The 19,278-nt window shown below is 44.9% G+C and overlaps 1 protein-coding gene across 5 annotated transcripts in view; it reads left to right on the forward strand.

Moving 5' to 3' along the window:
• KLHL3 (kelch like family member 3) overlaps positions 1-19,278 on the forward strand; it is a 112,658-nt gene that overhangs the window by 20,081 nt on the left and 73,299 nt on the right. For 4 of the 5 annotated variants that reach the window (XM_080675818.1, XM_080675817.1, XM_080675820.1 and 1 more), the window contains 2 exons: positions 5,911-6,017; positions 13,985-14,106. In XM_080675818.1, the coding sequence (XP_080531944.1) occupies positions 5,911-6,017; positions 13,985-14,106 (229 nt within the window). Of the gene's footprint in view, positions 1-5,910; positions 6,018-13,984; positions 14,107-19,278 lie in introns of those variants that run through there. The other variant, XM_080675821.1, reaches the window with a different exon arrangement.

The following is a 19,278-nucleotide window of genomic DNA, read 5'->3' on the forward strand; positions in this document are numbered from 1 at the left end:
AGAGCAGGAGGCTAGGGTTGCCTGTGGCGATGGAGGAAGCCAAGCTTCTGCAGTCCTGGCCTACTTTGGCCTCTGCTTAAGGCTACAAAGTTTCAATTATAGAAGATACATAAATCCCAACAGAAATGGCTGCTGCCACAGAGCAAGCAGAAGGCTTGGCTCCACTCCAGGCTACAAAGTTTCAATTATAGAAGATAAATAAATCCCAGATCTCAGGGCCTCTGCTTGGGTCGCCGGGGGTCATGGCCAGCCTGCAAACCACCACAGGCCCCTCAGCCAGGCCGCCCCACACCTCAAGGGAACCCCCACCCTGATCCGGGACACCCTTCAGGGCAAACCAGCTGGCCCCCACCCATGCACCAGGCCTCTATCCTATCTAATAAAAGAGTAATATGCAGATTGACCATCACTCCAACACACAAGATGGCTGCCCCAATGTGGTCAAAGATCCTGCCCCCATGTGGACACAAGATGGTCACCACAAGATGGCCAGCAGGGGAGGGCAGTTGGGAGGAACCAGGCCTGCAAGGGAGGGCAATTGGGGGTGATCAAGCCTGCTGGGGAGGGCAGTTAGGGGTGACCCAGCCGGCAGAGGAGGGAAGTTGGGGGTGACTGGGTCTGCAGGGAAGGGCAGTTGGGGGGGACCCAGGCCTGCAGGGGAGAGCAGTTGGGGGGTACCAGGCCTGCAGGGGAGGGCAGTTAGGGGTGACCAGGCCTGCAGGGGAGGGCAGTTAGGGGTGACCAGGCCTGTAGAGGAAGGCAGTTAGGGGCAAACAGGCTGGCAGGGGAGCAGTTAGGCATCAATCAGGCTGGCAGGGGAGTGGTTAGGGGGTGATCAGGCTGGCAGGCAGAAGTGGTTAGGGGCAATCAGGAAGGCAGGCAGGCGAGTAGTTGGGAGCCAGCAGTCCTGGATTGTGAGAGGGATCCCAGATTGGAGAGAGTGCAGGCTGGGCTGAGGGACACCCCGCCCCCCATGCACAAATTTCGTGCACCAGGCCTCTAGTCTACACTAATAAAAGAGAAACATGCAAATTAACCATCACTCTGCTATGCCAAGCCACGCCCACCAGCTAATCAAGAGCATGTATGCAAATTAACCCAATCAAGATGACGGCTGGCCACGGAGCTGGAGCAAGCAGGATGCTTGGGTTGCCTTGGCAATGGAGGAAGCCAAGCTTCCCACCTGCCCTGGCTGGCCCTGGCTTCTACTCAAGACTACAAAGTTTCAATTATAGAAGATAAATAAATCCTAGATACTTGCTTCCAGCTGGCCCTGGCCTCCGCTCAAGGAGGCGCTGAAAAAAAAAAAGAAAGAAAGAAAAAGGAAAAAAGGAGGGTCTGGGACCTTGGGTCACAAGGGGGTGATCAGGCTAGGATGGGACAGCAGGGGCCGTTGGGGGTAAGCAGACCAGCAGGGGGGCCAGTTGGGGGTGAGCAGGCCCTCAGTGGGGGTCAGTTGGAGGTGATCAGGACAGCGGTGGGGGGGCAGTTTGGAATGAGCGGGCCAGCAGGGGGGAATTGGGGGTGAGCAGGCCAGTGGGGAGGGAAGGTGGGGGTGAGCAGGCTAGCAGGGGGGGGCAGTTGGGGGCAAGCAGCCAGTGGCAGGTGGCAGTTGGGGGCGAGCAGGCCAGCAGGCAGAGTGGTTAGGGGCATCAGGCAGGCAGGCAGGCAGGTGAGTGGCTGGAGCCAGCAGTCCCAGATTGTGAGAGGGATGTCTGACTGCCGGTTTAGGCCCGATGCCTGTAAACCAGTGGTAGGACATTGTTTGAGGGGTCCCAGATTGGAGAGGTTGCAGGCCTGGCTGAGGAACATCCCACCTGCCCCGTGCATGAATTTCATGCACCGGGCCACTAGTATCTCAATAAAACTGAAAAAAAGAAAAAGAAATTCCATGTCTTTCATTAGACCTTATTTTGCCAGGTGTAGCCAACTCTAGTCACTGCAAAAAGGGAGAGCTCAGGGAATAGATATGTACATAGACTCCCCCCTCACCTTTCATTACTAGTATTTAAAATTTTTTCTTAAATAACTTAAGAAATTCATCATGCTATGTTCTTATTACTTCTTTTGCAAGTTACCACGTTTTTGCATCTTTCCCTAAATGCATCTACTTGGATTTAATATCCTCCAACAGTCCTCCTTCCTCTTCTCTTGTATATTTTAGCATTTTCAAGTGAACATTTTCTCAAGATGCTCCATGGGAAAAATAGAGCTCGGAACTCAAATAAGTTTGAAAAATGAGATATAAAACTGCTGTGCCCCACTCTGAAATTCATAATGCATATGGGCTCTGAGAAGTCCTGCAAAAAATTTGTCTAAGTGAGGGTTTCCCACATGTGTTTGACTACAGAACCCACTTTGGTGATTGTTATTACGTATAGACTGACTGTTTCATGAAATTTGTCTTGGAAAACACTAGTGCTTTACTGAAATTTAAGTGAATAATCTTTGTATTTAATTGGCTCATTCTAAAAACTAGAGTGGAATGGGTGAGGCTGACAGAAGGGCCTGGATAGACTTTATTGATCTGTGTGAGTTTAATGGGAACTGGAGAGAGGCATACTTTATTTTGATGAAAACCTGGGTAAAGCATCTCACCATACAGGGATTTAGCTAAGGAAATGTTACATTATGTCCCAGGGGTCTAGGGTTATTTCTGCATTGTTTTCACATTCCCCTCCCTCAATTTTAAGTTATTTTAGTTCAAGCACACATGTTCTTTGCCATTTATGAATCACACAGTTCATGAGTTTCCTATTCTTTTTACTTCCATAGTGGAGAATGGACTTTTGGCATAGTAACCCCCCAGTCTTCCTCCTTCATAGCTCTGTTCTGGTCAGACCAGCAGCTGCTTCTGGAGCACTAATAGCTCTTTGGGTCCTGACCATCCAGCCAGCAAGAGGGGATGTAGTCTTTTTTGGAATAGCACACCCTGACCAGATCTGAAAAGGAGATCTAGGTCATCTTGACAATTCTAACCTCTCATTTCACCATTGCAAACAGTTCTCTGTCCTCATCTTTTTTTTTTTTTCTTTTTCTTTTTGTGGTCTGCCACTATGCCTTTAGAACTTGTAATAACCATCTTAGCACATTGATTTCTTTCTCCTTTTTGGTACCAGTTTTAACAAGATATAATTTATATGCCATACAATTCACACATTTAAAGTGCACAATTTAATGGATTTTAGTATATTCACAGTCATGCATCTAACAATCAATTTTAGAACATTTTTATCACCGCCTCAAATCCTTCCCCTCTCCCCCAACCTTAGGCAATTGCTAACCTACTTTCTGTCTTTATAGATTTGCCCATTTTGGAATCATACAATATGTGGGTTTTGGTGACTGGCTTCTTTCACTTAGCATAATCTCTTTAAGGTTTATTATGTTATCATATGTCTTAGTATTTCATTCCTTTTTATTGCTCCATAAGATTTGATTATATGGATAGACCACATTTGGCTTTTGGCAATTATGAATAATACTGCTGTGAAAGCTCATGTACAAGTTTTTGTGTGGATGTATGTTTTCATTTCTCTTGGGTATATACCTAGGAGTGAGATTTCTGGATCATATAACTATATGTATAACCTTTTGAGGAACTGTCAGACTGTTTTCCAAAGCAGTTGCACCATTTTACAGTTCTAACAGTGGTGTAGGAAAGTTTCAATTTCTCTATATCCTCAGTAACACTTGTTATTTTGATTATAGCCATCCTCATATGTGTGAGGTAGTATTTCATTGTGGTTTTGATTTGCATTTTTCTGATGACTAATGTTGAGCATCTTTTCATGTGATCATTGGCATTTCTATATCTTATTTAGAGAAATGCCTCTTTAGATCCATTGCCCACTTAAAATTATATGTTTACTTGTTATTGAGTTACAGTGTTCAACTTCTTTATATATTTTATATACAAGCCTCTTATCATATATATGATTTGGAAAAATTTTCTTTCATTCTGTGGGTTGTCTTTTCACTTTCTTGATGTCTTACTTGTGTCCTTTGGAGCACAAAAGTTGTAAATTTTGATGTCTAATTTATCTGTTTGTTTTTCGTTGTGCTTTTGGTGTCTTATCCAAAATCATGAATACCCCTATGTTTTCTAAGAGTTTTATATTTTAGCTCTTAAATTTAGATCTTTGATCCATTATGAGTTAATTTCTACATGTGGTGTGAGGTAGAGGTGTGCTGGCCACTTCAGGGTGAGGTCCCGCCCCCAGGTTTTGCCTCTTGGTGCTCACTGATACACTATTTCATATGTTAAACCTTCCCAGAAGCCCCCTCACTGATACACTATTTTGTAAGTTAAACCTTTCCTGACCACTTTTCCCTATTGGAGTTAACCTATTTCTATCTTTTTCCATACAAGTGTCACCCAGTCATGAGACATTGTGGTATTGTATCTGGATTTAAGATTCGGGCTTTTGTAGCTTTGGGCCACTTCTCTAAGCCCATTTGCAGCTGCAACCTTTTCAGGCTTTATGATTCTATTTCTCTGATAAGTGAACCTGGACTAATGTCCTAGAGGTTGGCAATGGTTTAATATGATACATCAGGGATGACAAGTATGCGCCTTCTCTTCCGTTTATCAACCATGGCAAATTCACTACATTCATCACTCTCACATGGAACCCAGTCATGACAGATTTCTCAATCCACTACAGTGTTCTAATTAACTGTGACCAATGAATCACAGTTGAAATATGTTTGTCCTGCCTGTCTTTCCTCCCACCTATAGTGCTTCAGTGTAAAGGAGGGACTAGTGGTGACGGATGCCATAGACATTAGGAGCATGGGTTCTGGGGCTCAGCTGCCTGCATTCAAAGCCTATCTCCACTGCTCTCTTTCTGTGTGAATTTGGGAAAGTTACTTACTTTCCCTGGGCCTCAGTTTTGTTGTTTACAATGTGGAGCATAACAATAGTCCTACCTCATCTGGTTGTAGAGGACTAAATAAAGCAATACATCTAAAAAAGTGCTTAGAACAGTGTCTGGCACCTATAACTCCATTATTGTTAACCATTATATTAATAATAGGCATGGATAAGAAATTGGAAGGCTGGTAGAGGAAAAATTCTTCAGTTGACAGGGCCTTGCGGTACCCTTTTAGCCTCCAAAGTAGCCAAACATCTATTCTATCTATGAATGTGGATTGATCTCATTTCAAAATTCATTCATTTATTTGGTAAAAATTTAGGGCCTACTGTTGGCTAGGCATGCAGCCAGGTGTCTAAGAGTTACTAAGACACGTCCCTTTCAGAGTCCACAGTGTAGTGGGAGTGACAAATAAGTAAAAAGGTAGTTACAGTATTCTTAATAATTGCAATGATTAGCGTTTGCACAGGGTCTTTAGGGAGCATAGTATGCAGGCAGAGCCTTCTTGGTGATAGTGTTGAACCTGAGTGGGAGGAGAAATATGCGAGTCCTCCAAATCTGGCTGGCCTCTTAACAGTATTACTCAGGCAGTGGATTTCTTGGGGAATTGTTAATACTTGTTCTCGCTGGTGGCACACCACAATGGTGTGCTATGCCCCTCTGCATTCACTCAGTCACTTGATTGACAGCCCCAGGCTTTTCCCACTGCTCCCTGAGCTGCCATACTCCTGTCTCAGTCCAGGCTGATGGAGTGGGGAGCAGAGAAGTGAAGACACATGAAGGAACTCTGAATTTGCAGCCCCAGACAAGTTGGATCACTCTGTGTGCCTTCGGAACGCCTGAATGTCAGGCTTACTGGGGACTTGGAAAAGTCTATGAGTTCATCCCGCTGCTTAACTCAAGATAGGGCAGGTCTCTATGACAGCCTTATATGGTGATAGCATGGAAATGGGTGGGAGGAAAAATACCCTTGTATGACAGGGGTGGGTGTTGGTGCTGTGATTCATCTTGTCCCCTCACTGGTGTCTTACAGTAAGAAGCTGTTGTGTGATGTGATGATTGTGGCAGAAGATGTCGAGATAGAAGCCCACCGTGTGGTCCTGGCAGCCTGCAGCCCCTACTTCTGTGCAATGTTCACAGGTATGGTGAAGGGAAACAATAACCCACAGTAATTGGGACAAAATTGAGGGTGATGGAATGAGGGAAGGGAGGAAAGAGAAGGCTGTGACACCCACCTTGAGCTTCTGTGTGCCAGATACTGTGCTTTGCACCATGGAGGACTTGTTGAAAACATAATCTCAGCCAGGCCAGTTGAGCATGCAGCCCCTTGTCCACCATGAGGCAGAGAGTAGAATTCCTGTAGTCCATTAGTTCTCAAACTTTGGCATGAATCATGATCATGTGGGAAGCTTGTGAAAAACATAAACTTATGGGCTCATCTCTAGGCCTTCTGATCTCTCATTTTGCAGATGGGGAACACTGAAGCAGAAAGAAGGGAAGGGACTTGCCCAAGGTTACCCAGAGAATGAGTGCAACTTGACTTCTTGATGGCTGGCCCAATGCTGTCATGGGCCTCCTCTGGGAGAGGTGATAGTGGGACCTGGGGAGAGTAAGACAGGAATATTCACTATCGGTCATTCATTCTCAGCATCTTTGCCTACTTTCCAGGGAGTGCCTCTTCCCTGAGCATGCCAGGTAGCCTTGCCCTTGCCCAACTGTTCGCTTGCCCATTCTTGTTCACATAGAATTCCTTGAACCTATGTGTCGAGCTTCTGGTGTGTAGAGCCACACATCACCTTCCCTGAACTAGGTATGTGTAGTGCTCTGTAGATCACTGCTGACTGAAGGCCCACCGGGCTGGGTGAGACAGGGACTGGATCAATGTCCCTCCCCCACGCTCATCAAGTTCTCTGTGCTTCCTCTGAGTGCGTCTGTTTCCTGGTGTCTGCAGTGCCTGTGCTCTGGCATCTCGAATGTTGGCTGCTCCTCATCCTCCAGTTTACAGCTCAAAGGCCTCTGCTTCCTGGAGGTCTCCTCTGACCACCCTACCTATAGTTCCCCATTAAGTCTCTTTTCTATCCCATAACTTAACTCTATTTTTTTATCACATTTATCACTATCTGAAAATCATGTTGGTTAGTTGTTTATAGTTTTTACCTCTCTCTCCTCATTAGACTATAAACTCTACAAAGTTAGGGATCTTGTTGGACTTGTTACTATATCCTGAGTACCTGGTACACAGTAGGACTCATGTTTTTTAAATGAATGAATGAAATGTCTCTCACATTTGATTGTGAGCTTTGTACACTTGGGGACCATGTCTTGTCACTGTTGAAGCCTCAGTGCCAACCATAGGGCCTGACACAGTTCATAAGTAATGATCAAAAGAATGAAATGTTTGCTAAGAATGGATGCGTGCAAGCACATTTTTGCTTGAATAGGCTCTGACCTTTCCCTAATACAGTACACAGCCTCTCCAGGGCAAGAGTGGCTCCTGTTGGGGAAAACTTGGCACTTAACATTTTGAGAGTTCCTCACATGTGTGTCCCCCATGGCTCATCATGTGAAGGAGCTGGTCTCAGCTCAGAGCTTTGTCTCTGCTAAGTGGATCAAGCCACTCTTACATCACTTTGAACCTTAGGCTAGGAATTTCACAGTGTAGCCTGCAAAACTAGATAATTTCATTACTTGGACATTTTGAGCCACATTCCTTTTAGAGTAATCTTAAACCCTAGTAGTAATGTTTTAATTTTTTCCCTTCTCTTTCATCAATCTCCTTTTTAAAATATAATTCATTTTGTCTGCAATAAATATTTAGCCAAAATTTCAATAAATATCTGTCAGTCATTCTTTGTGTGTGTGTGTGTGTGTGTGTGTGTGTGTGTGTGTGTGTTTTGGAAAGTCCAATGTTGTGATAAGAATCTTTTGGGAATTGCATAACTTTCGAGTTGGCTCCACTTTTTGCTAATGAACTTGCTCTCGGGTAATGAAAGTGCTTAAGCAAAATGAAAATGATTTTAGAAATGGACAGGAAAGATGCTTTTGGGGTAGTCTTAGATTCTAATAATTGAATGGGAGGAAAGAATCAGAGAAGAAAGCAATTGCCCTGGCTGGTATGACTCAGTTGGTTAGAGAGTTGTCCTATATACCGAAGGATTGCGGGTTCAATTCTAGGTCAGGGTGTGTGCAGGAGGCAACCAATTGATCGATGTTTCACTCTCATCTCTCTCTCTCTCTCTCTCTCTCTCTCTCTCTCTCTCTCTCTCTCTCCCTCCCTCCCTCTTTTCTTTCCTCCCTCTCTTCCTCCCTCCCTCTTTTTTCCTCTCTCTTTCAAATCAATGGAAGCATGACCTTGGGTGAGGATTAAAAATAATAATAACAAAGAGAAGAAAGTAATCTAATGTGATGCCAGTCAAAGCCTTTCATTGAATCTGGTTGCCATCCATATATCAATTCATCTATCCACCCAATAATCACATATGTTCATTGCAGAAAAAAATTAGAAAATGTGAGCAAGTAAATAATTAAAAATTACATGTAATACCACATCTAGATAAGATTATAATTTATATTCTTTCAGATTTTGTATTTATAAATATATATGTATTTATATGTATTTATGAATACATAGATACGAAATATATTTTATGAGTTCATTTTATATATACAGAGTTGAATAGCCTTTCTTGATGTGTGTTCACCTTCCTGAAATGTTCTTCTTCCCCGCCTCTTTGCCTGCCTAACTCCTATTCATCCTTCATTACCACTTAAGCATCATTTCCTCAGGAAGGCCTTCCATGATCCCCTTGGATTAGGTTAAATCCCTTTGGTTTACTTGTGGTACCCTATGCTTCTCTTTAGTATTACTAATCTCATTATTTCTTCAATATTTGACTTCCCAGTTCAGTTATAAGCTTTTTGAGGGTAAGAACTGTACCTTTTAAATTTACTGCTATATCCTCACTGCCTAGCACAATCTTCTATATAGCAAGTGCTCAATGAAAATTTGCTTAATTGAACTTAACAGAATTTTGTGAATATCTTTTCATGTTAGCTAAATCACATCTATCTCATAATTTTAATGGCATCTTAAGATTCCATCATAAGTATCCTAATTGAAAATGCATTTCCTGCCGAAACCGGTTTGGCTCAGTGGATAGAGCGTCGGCCTGCGGACTGAAGGGTCCCGGGTTCGATTCCGGTCAAGGGCATGTACCTTGGTTGCGGGCACATCCCCAGTGGGAGGTGTGCAGGAGGCAGCTGATCGATGTTTCTCTCTCATCGATGTTTCTAGCTCTCTATCCCTCTCTCCCTTCCTCTCTGTAAAATATCAATAAAATATATTTAAAAAAAAAAAAAAAAAAAAAAAAAAAAAAAGAAAATGCATTTCCTTACTGGTTGGAAATTATAGTTCTTTCTAATGTTTTGCTGCTGTAAATACCATAATGGGTATCCTTGCATCTTAATGTTTATTTGTATTCCTGATTATTTCCTTAGAATATATCCCAAGAATAAGAAATACTTGGTTGTGCCCTAACTGGTGTGGCTCAGTGGACAGAGCGTCGGCCTGCGGACTGAAGGGTCCTGGGTTCGATTCCGGTGAAGGGCATGTACCTTGGTTGCGGGCACATCCCCAGTGGGAGGTGTGCAGGAGGCAGCTGATCGATGTTTCTCTCTCATCGATGTTTCTAACTCTCTATCCCTCTCCCTTCCTCTCTGTAAAATATCAATAAAATGTATTTAAAAAAAAAAAAAAAAAAAAGAAATACTTGGTTGAAGGGTGTCCACATTTGGAAGACTTGTGAGACATTCTGCAACTCTGCAACTCTAGGACAGTTGAACAAGCTTATGCTTCATCAGCAAAAATGAGATTTATGTATTTTTTTGAGGCTGGTTTTGCTTAAAGCTTGGTAAACAGGTACAAAAAAAGTAACATTGCAAAATTTTGTTGGAATTATCAGGTTCAGCTTTAAAATGTATAAAATTAGTAATGAAAAGGCCCACCTGACTCATGCAGAGTCCATTTCTGTCATCATCTTTAAGGTCAAAAAGAAAATAAAATACATGTGACTTTCTTCTGACTTGATTGATGTGATTATAATCTTTTATTCAGGCTTAAAGTTATTTTATTTTATTTTTTGTCCTCTGAGTTTATATTGCCCAGCTGTCCTGTGGTAGTTCCAATACCAACTCTGCTCCTTGACCATGTCCTGCTCACAATAATCTACACTAATAAAAGAGAAATATGCAAATTGACCATACCTTTGCGATGCCCAGCAGCCAGTCAGGAGTGAATATGCAAATTAACCCAACAAAGATGGTGGGTTAATTTGCATATACAGGCTCCCAGCGGCAGGGGGCGGGGCGGGATGCTTGCATCGTCACCATGGCGATGATGCAGGCATTCTGCACCACCCCAGCTGCTCTGGGCCTCTGTGCAGCGTGGGAAGGCGGAAAGGAGGCTCAGGTGGAGCGAAGGTGGTGCCGGCAGCCAGGGGAAGGAAGGCCCATTCTTGCATGAATCTTCATGCATCAGGCCTCTAGTTTTGCATAAATGTGAAACTGAGGTCTGAATGCCCATAGAAGTGTCCAAAGGCAGCCAGTCTGTGGAAAGATCTGGGATGGACAGCTTAATGGTCCTCTACTTCTTTTGCATAGTGTGATTGGAGAGGCCAGTAGTGCTGTGTTCTGCCCATCTTTTCTCTGTAAGTATGGAATCTTTAAGATCTGCGCCCTTTCATCCACTTCCCCATCTAGGACCTCTATCCCAGGGGAAGCTCATTTCCCCAAAATAGCCTAGTTAGTTTTTTTTTTTTCCTCTTTTTATCATGACCTTTACTATGGGTATTTGTACTCCATATAATCATCTAAATACTTTAAAAACAACTCCATTTTACGGTGTTAAAGGACTTGAGATCTAAAGACCTCAGGCTCAGGGTCGTACACCCATCATCATAGCTGCAAGACATTTGGGCTCCCATCCCAAATGCAGCCCCTGGAGTGAACTGTCCTGTCCTGGTTCTATATGCAGAGGCTGATTATAGATTATTTTTGTTTTATATATATATTCTAATTGATTTTAGAGAGGAAGGAAGAGGGAGAAAGAGATAGAAACATCAATTATGAGAGAGAATCATTGATTGGGTGCCTCCTGCACACCCCACACTGGGGATCAAGCCCCCAACCTGGGCATGTGCTGTGACCGGGAATCAAACCATGACCTCCTGGTTCATAGGCCCATGCTTAACCACTGAGCCACGCCAGCTGGTCTGATTTTGTCTTTTAAAGAAGAGTTGCCATCCAGTTTTTACTAGATGTAGGCTGATGTTTAGCTAGTGTCTTTGGTGAGTAGAAATAGGGAGGAGAGACAGGAATGTGCTGGGGTAAGAGGCAAGGGCTTAGAATTTGAGTGGACACAGACCATCATAAAGCAGAACAATGATGGCCCAGGTCCCTTACTCACCTCCCAGGCATGCATACATTCCACAGAACCTCTGTTTCCATCCTTTCATCTGCCAGACTCTGCCAGCCCTGACCCTTGTTGGTGTTCTGTTTGCATGATGTATTGATGCCTTTGAAGATCTTCATGGTAACATGCAGCTCAACAAGCCTTAATCCAAGGCAGTGTGGGTAGGAGGGAGGGAGCACTAGGGAACTGAATCCTTCCCTTGGACAAAGAAGACTAGAGTGAAGTTGTAGAGTAGTAATAGTAGTAGTAGTAGTAATAGTAGTAGTAGTAGTAGTAGTAGATAGGGTCTGGTTCCTGAGGGTTTTGCCCCTGAGGAGTCAGGGATTAGGTAGAATAGCTCAGAAAAAAAGATTGGAGGCATCAGAGGCTGCTTGGGATTAAGGAGGAATGGTCTTATCTTCCATGTGACCTGTCTTTTAGTCATTTCCTCTGGGCTGAAGCTTACAGTGACATAGGGTTTCTTTTTCCTGTCCTTAACAAATCACATCAAAGCCAGGCATCTTCTGGCTTAGGAGACCCAGATTTGAGGATGAGGGGTACAGTAGTCTTGTCTAAAAATAGGTTGCTCTTGCCCTGGCTTGTTTTGCTCAGTGGTTAGAGCATCAGCCCATGGACCAAAAGGTTGAGGTTTGATTCCCAGTCAAGGGCACGTATCTTGGGTGCAGGTTCATCCCTGCCCCAGTCAAGTCTTGTGCAGGAGTAAACTGGAGAGAGATTGTGAGCACCTATCTTATGGGTAGAGGAGAAAGCCATAATCTTTTCCGTTTCCTCTTTGCTTCTTTGCCCTGCCTCAGGGCTCTTGGTGCTGAGGCCTTTTGACTGGCTTCCACAAGCAGTCAGAGAGAAGAGAGAACAACATGGAGGGTCCCCGGTCTGCCTGATCCGGCAGTGAAGGGAGCGGGCAGGGTTTGGAATGGTTTCCCCCTTCCCTCCCTGTTCCAGAGTCATTCATATCTAGAACTCTGTCAGGGTGGGAACGGCATTGGGGGAGGAATCCTGTGCAGCCTATGCAGCATGGAGGTAGGTGTCAGTACCCACATGCTGTACTGTACTTATTGTCTTGGCTCCAGTGTACAAATTCCACAGAGAAAAGACAACCTCCCAGTTCTGTTTTCACACTCTCATGAGGGCTTCTGAATCCCTGTTTCTTGCAGTCAGGTTGCCCTTTATTTCATTCTACAAAGACACACGTCTTGCCTGCCTTTTCTTTCTGAAACCAGCAGCCCTTGTGGGATGACCCTGGCTCTACCAGGGGTGGGCAAACTTTTTGACTCGAGGGCCACAATGGGTTCTTAAACTGGACCGGAGGGCCAGAACAAAAGCATGGATGGAGTGTTTGTGTGAACTAATATAAATTCGAAGTAAAGGAGCGGAGGGGAGAGGAAGAGAACCCTCTGCTCTTTCGGCTCCGCGGGCCGGATCCTGCCCGCGGGCCGTAGTTTGCCCACGGCTGCTCTAGACAGACCTCTGTGCTGTATAGAGAGGGCAGGACAAAGTAAAGGGCCTCAGGACTGTGCAAATGTGGTGCTGCTGCTGCCCTAGTTCACAGGCCTAGGTCCTCTTTCATGGATTATTATGAGGGTCTTCCAAATGTTCTCCCTGCCTCTGATCCAGCTTCAACAATACATCCCAAGTTTCATTCAGAAACATCCATCTATTGATGTCATTCCCCTCCTTAAAACCTTCTAATGGCACTACTCTTAGCATAAAGTCAAAATTCATTTGCATTGCTTACAGGGTTCTGTAAGTTACAAGTCCTGGCTCCTACCTAGTTCTTCAGCTTCCTTCCTCACTGTTACCCTAGGTACAAGCCATACCAGCCTCTTACTGCTCCCAATATTTTCCTTTGGCATTTTCCTATCTTTACACTTATGGTTGCTGCATCCAGCTTGTCTTTCCTCACCTTTGGTGCCTGTGGAACACTCTATTCTCTAATACCCAGCTCAATAGTGACCTACTTGGATGCCTTCCTGGCTTCCCTGGGCAGGGTTTCTTGTTCTATCTTCTGCATTCTTGGGATTTAGTGTAGTATATTGATTACAAGAATAGGCTCTAGCGTCAGAATCCTTGGTTTCAATCCCAGCCTGGCCCCTTTCTAGATTTGCCTCAGTTTCTTCATCTGTAAAATGGGGGTAATATTAATAAACATCATAGGAAAAGTGCCTAAAACAGTGCTTGGCCATAGTTAGCAGTAAATGTTACTTTTTAAAATTGTTGTTGTTGTTGTTATGGTTACTCTGCTAGACCTCTGCTTGCTCTTATCACCTCTGTTTAGATGTATTTTTATAAGTCTGCTCTACTAGACTAGAACATGTGTTCTTTGAGGACAGGTGCATACTTTTTTCACTTCTTCTGGTCTACTGTGTAGAAGTTTACAGTAAATGTTGGTTGAATGAATTATTGTGCACAGATTTGCCTTCAAAATGGAAATGCGCAACAGATAGAGTGGGGGATGCTTAAAGTTGGGTTTGTGGATGACCACAGACCCAAAGTTGATGTGACCTGATGTCAGCTGGATGACCTTCCAGAGTGCAGGCAAGTGCTTTATGTTACCCAGATGGGGCAGGAGGCCTGTGAGAAAGTTAAGCATACTCTAGGTGCCAAGTTCATGTTCATTTTGTTTTGTTTTGAACTGTAGGTGACATGTCTGAGAGTAAAGCCAAGAAAATTGAAATCAAGGACGTGGATGGGCAGACACTGAGTAAGCTGATTGACTATATTTATACGGCTGAAATTGAGGTGACTGAAGAGAACGTCCAGGTAAACTCAGACCCAGCTACTAGCTCAGTGTATTGCACACTTTGGGCCCACCATTTTATAGCATCCTTTCATTTAACCCTCACAACAACTTAGTTGGTAACTGGAGAGGAAACCAAAGTTCCAAAGAGGTTAGGCGATTTGCCTGAGTCACAAGGCCAGTAGGTGGATGAATGACCCTCCAACTCATGCCTGCCTGACTACAGCACCCACATTCTTCACCATGAGGCCATAAGACCTCAGAGCAGAAAGTCTTTAACTCTTGTTGGTTCAAACTCTGGGTGAAGGAAGAATTAAAAGCCTGGGTGACTCTGCTTCTTCCCAGTCATCACCTCATCGCAGGGATTTTGAGTATTGGATTATAAGGTTGTTAAAAATGTTTTCCTATTTCAATGTTAGTCAGTTGAATGCCTCTGCACGTGTAGGGTGTCAAGCATCAGGCCCGAGTCTCAGCAGGGCCGTTGGCTGTGATATGTGTTGCCTGTGCCTTTTACTCCTTTCACAGCCCTGCCCTCATCCTCAGCATCTGGAGTTGGAAATAAGGAGGCAGTGAACATGCTGCTCTGTGTGCCAGGAGACAATATGGGCACAGAGAGCACTGTGAGCATAGAAGCCCTTTTACCAAGGAGCACATGGTCTGAAGCTGGACCATGGCTAAGCATGGGTGTCCTATAGACTGGTAGGGGCGAGGGTGGAGGTACCCAGTAAGCAGGGAATGGTCATCACCACCTTGATGAGGATGGTTAGAGTAGGCCTCACTGAAGAAACATTGTTTGGGCCAGATCTTGAAGGAAAACTGGAAGGTCAGGCCTGCCTCCTCTGCCCACTAGTCTGCATCCTCACTGGTGTGTGTGTCCTAGATGGGCCTGCTATTCATCTCTTGTGTGTAGGGTAGGAGTAGCCAGCCTGTGCAAGGGCTCCCCTGGGAAGCACAATGTGGAACCTTCAGGGAACTTCATTGTTTGGAATCAATGAGATATACTGTTTTCCCTTTTCCTCTCCACTTTAAATTGTGGTTTGACCTTGGGGAAAAACAAAACAAAAAAGGTTGAAAAGAGAAAGTTTGGATCAAAATGTGGCTGCTTCTTCATGCTGTTATGTATCTTCTGAGGCTGTTGCTCACAGCTGTCTATGACATCAGTATTTGAAGATTTGGTGCATTGAGAAGGTGAGCATGAAGGCATTGGGGCTCTCCTGAAAGTCTTAGAAACAAGGGTCAGAAATTTGGGGCTTGGTTAAATGGCTGGGAGAGCTATGCCCCTAATCTCTTCCCAGCCACACATACTTTGAAGATACTGAGTTGCCCTCCTGTGATAGAGGTAACAATTGTCATAACTTGCACAGTAATGTTCACAGTAAGCCAAACATGTGTTGATCATTTTACATGCATTATTTCATTTAGTTCTTGTAAACACCAATGGGCCGTTCATCTATGATCCTTCTTTTATAGTTGAAGAAACTGATGCCCAAAGGGGTTACATGAGTCATACCCACGGTCAATTAGGTAGTGAAGGATAGAGTTGGGATTTGAAACCAGCTCTCTCCAACTCATTGTGCTTTGTTGATGTGGTGAACTTGAGTTTCTTATTAAATGATCAGAATCTTGACTTCAGCTCAGAATTAATAATTATAAAAACTAATTTAACTGAGCACTGTTAACCACTTTAAAAGTACTATCTCATTTGACCCTCATAACAAGTCTTTAAGACAGTACCATTATTATCTTCCTTTTATTGTTGAGACAGAGACACAGAGCGGTTAAGTAATTTGCCTTTAGTCACATAGCTGGTAAGTGAAGTCAAAATCCAAGCGAGACTTTTAATCACAGTGCTATTCTGCTAGCTCCCTTGTTCACCTATACCCATTTCCCCTTCCTCCCCCTCCCTCCCTTTTTTTTTTTTCCTCTTTCCCCTTTCCCATTTCTTCTTTTTCTCAACAGATGTTTGATTTAACACTGTTTCTATGCCAGGTTTCATGCCTGGTGCTGGGAGGGACAGATCCATGGTGTCACCTGGCCCTCTGGCTGTTGCCCTCCCTTTGCCCATGGCCCTGCCTCCCTGAAATTCCAGGAGTAGGTGCTTTCTGAGGCAGGGCACTTCCTTTTGTTTTTGTTAAAGGAAGAAAACTCTGTGACAGGATATCCTCTGCTGTGTTTTCATGTTATCCGAGGGCGAGAAAAAACAAAACAGGCCTGCACGTGAAAAACGGAGGGAGGCCATTTGCAAACTGGAGGGGAGCCTGTAAACTCTTTGCTGAAGGTCAGGTGGAGAGAGACAAGCTAAGGCTTTCAACTTGGGGTCATCTTCCATCCCTGTGGTGGTTCCAGCCGGCCACTCCTTCTCCCATCTCAGCCTCCTTTGCCCAGGCGCCACCAGAACTGCCCTCGTGATTCCACCAGGACAGTCTTGCTTCAAAGCGGAGGACCCAGGCTTGGCCTCTTGTTCACAATCTTGTTCCTGCTGCCATTTGAGGGAGTCGAGTTGCAGGCACGATAAGAGAAGAGGAAATCCTCTGAAAGCTCTTGTTGATGTGGTGAGGGAGGTGAAGACAGCCCTTCCTGGACGTATGCTCTCTTTTCTTTCACAGTCTCTGGGGATGTTTGTTCTCATGTGTACCCCCAGAACCCCACTGAACTGGGGCCCAGTTTATCCCTGGGACTCAGAGGCTAAGCAGTGATAGTCTCCAAGTCTCCAACCCCCCTCAGAATTCTGACTTCCTTTCCTCTCCTTCACGCCTTCCTGTATAAAGCAAATAGTGGGAAGAAAAGGGCCTTTGACTCATAGCTAATCTCAGTGTAACATCAAAGAGAGGGAAGGAGCAATTAGAGAAACCACCAGCCCCATTTATTTTAGGAAGTCAGCTTGGGAATGCTTTTCAGCAGGAGAGGACCCAAACAGGATGGGGGTGGGGGGCTGGGGAGAGGCATGTGGAGAGGTGAAAAGCCTTATATGTGGGTTTTGTGAACAGTAGGGAAGTTGAAAGCTTTGTGGGTAGCTCTGTCCAGGGAGGTTTTAAAAACTGAAATTCATAACCTAAGGAGTGTGTTCAGGAAATATTTATTATCTTATTTTTTTGGCTGGTTGTCACGATCTTGAGAATTTAAGCACCAAATTGTGTTGCTGCCCTCTTGGTGAAGAAGAGGGCAAGGGTGGGGGCGGAGGGTGGGAGGAGGTGAGTGTCCCTGGCATGATCTCATTTTGGTTTGGCTGGGAATGCAATCTTGGGGGCAGATAGCACTTCTCAGAAATCCTTGTCTTTGGAGCTAAAGGGCTGCTATCCCATTCCTGCCTCTGGTCACCCCTGACTCTTGAGGCTTGCCACAGCATTTGATTGCTCCTCGCCACCAGGGCTGCTTAGGGTCACTGGTTAGAAGTTCCCCTGCACAGGTGAACACCTGACCCTGGGACATAGGACTTTTAGTGCTAAAGCTGACACATTCACAGCAAATCAGGATGGTTGGTCAACCTATGGCCCTAACTGTAGGGTTTGCAGCTGGTGCTGGTAGGGGTTGTCATGGAGGTCATTTGGGAATTTGGAGCAGAGCCTTCCATTCCTGGTATGTATTCAACAAGAATGGTTAATGGTTCTCTCCTTAACTAGCAGGCAGAGACTAATCTGGTTTGGAATCTGTTTGGCTAGGCTGAGCAAGCTCACAGTTTAATTGAGTTTCTCAGTTTATGGCTGCTTAGTGGGGACAGTGGCTGCCTAGTGAGAATGGAACTTAAGTGGTCAGATTTGGAGCTTGGCTGTGTCCACTTATGATCTAAAACTCAAGCGTGGGTGATTTTTATCTTTTTCCTTCTCTGGAATGAATCAGGGTTTGGAAAATACCAAGGACACAATGCTAATTTACTGCTGTCCTTCTAGAGACATAGGAGAGGGGAAGAGAGAGGAAGGGAAGAGCAGAGCATGTTTTCTAGAACTCAGCCTTGTGAGGAGGAGGTTAATAAGCTTGTAGTCAGAAGAGCTTTCCTTGTTGAGAGCAAGCATGTAGCTTGGGAGTAGGGCCCCTGATGGTGGAGGCTCTTGGTGGTTTCTGCATGTGGACAGGGATGAGAAAGGGCGACCCACTGTCCCAGTGCGAACATAGAAAGCCTTGTGTCCTGGAAACCCTTGGTCCTCGGCAAACCTGGATGACTGGGTGCCCTAGTGGAAGGACAAGGCCCAAGGCAATGGGCAGAGTGGGGCCTGAGCACAGGCTGGTGAGGAGAGCTGGAGCTAAGGCTCAGAACTGTTTTGGGAGATGGTCAGGGTCCAGGATTTAAATCTCTGGGGGAAAGAAAAAGACTTTTGTAGAGGCCCGAGTCAAGAAAAGAAATGTATCTGCAGCCCTTGGCTTCCTGGGCACACCCTCGTTGATGGGAACAGCTGGAATCTGGCTGGTCCAGACATTCCCTGCGAGCCGGGGGAGCAGCTGAGAGCAAGCCCAGGACGTGGCAGTTGTTTGGGGGTGAAATGGATGTCGTGGGCCCTGAGCTAAGCAGCCTCAAATCAAACTGTTCTTTTTTTATTTTTTTTCTTAATTTCTTTTTTGAAGGACATGCTCACACTGTTGACCTCCTCCACAGGGCAGGGGGGAAAGAGAAGCAGAGCTGGGGTCAGGTAGGACTCTGGCCATGAGTCCAGGATTCTTGATCCAGAGGGCAGGCTGGGCAGTGTGGGAAAGGCCTAGGAAACTAGAGAGGGGTTGGCAGTCTGAGCACCCATCTGGCCTGCTCAAGCCAGTTTTTCCGGGCTTTTAGGAAAAACACACCTGAGCAGGAAATGCAACACACCTGAGCAGGAAATTTTTCAGTCTTCCAGGAAATAGTGTGAATACTCATGTGTCCTGTGACCTTTTAAAAGGGAACTCAGCTCTCCTTTCTCTGAGAATGTAGCTAAAGATGTTCTCTTTATCTGTTGGATGGGAGAATAAAGTGTGTTCATCTGAGCCCTGAGGGACTTGGGGGTGACTCCCTTGTTCCAGTAGATTATATTCTCCATTAGAACAGGGATCTGGCTTATCATGCTTACCACTGAATCATAGAGCCTAGACCAGAGCCCGGCACACAGACATTCAGTAATTAAGTGGTGAATCAGCTAGTGAACAATTCAGTAAGTACCTTTCTGTGTGAAGACAGTGTGCTAAAGGCTGTAGGGCAGTGGTTCTCAAACTTGACTGTTCATTAGAGGTAA

The sequence above is a fragment of the Plecotus auritus genome (assembly GCF_963455305.1).
Source record: "Plecotus auritus genome assembly, chromosome: 6".
Lineage (NCBI taxonomy): Eukaryota > Metazoa > Chordata > Mammalia > Chiroptera > Vespertilionidae > Plecotus > Plecotus auritus.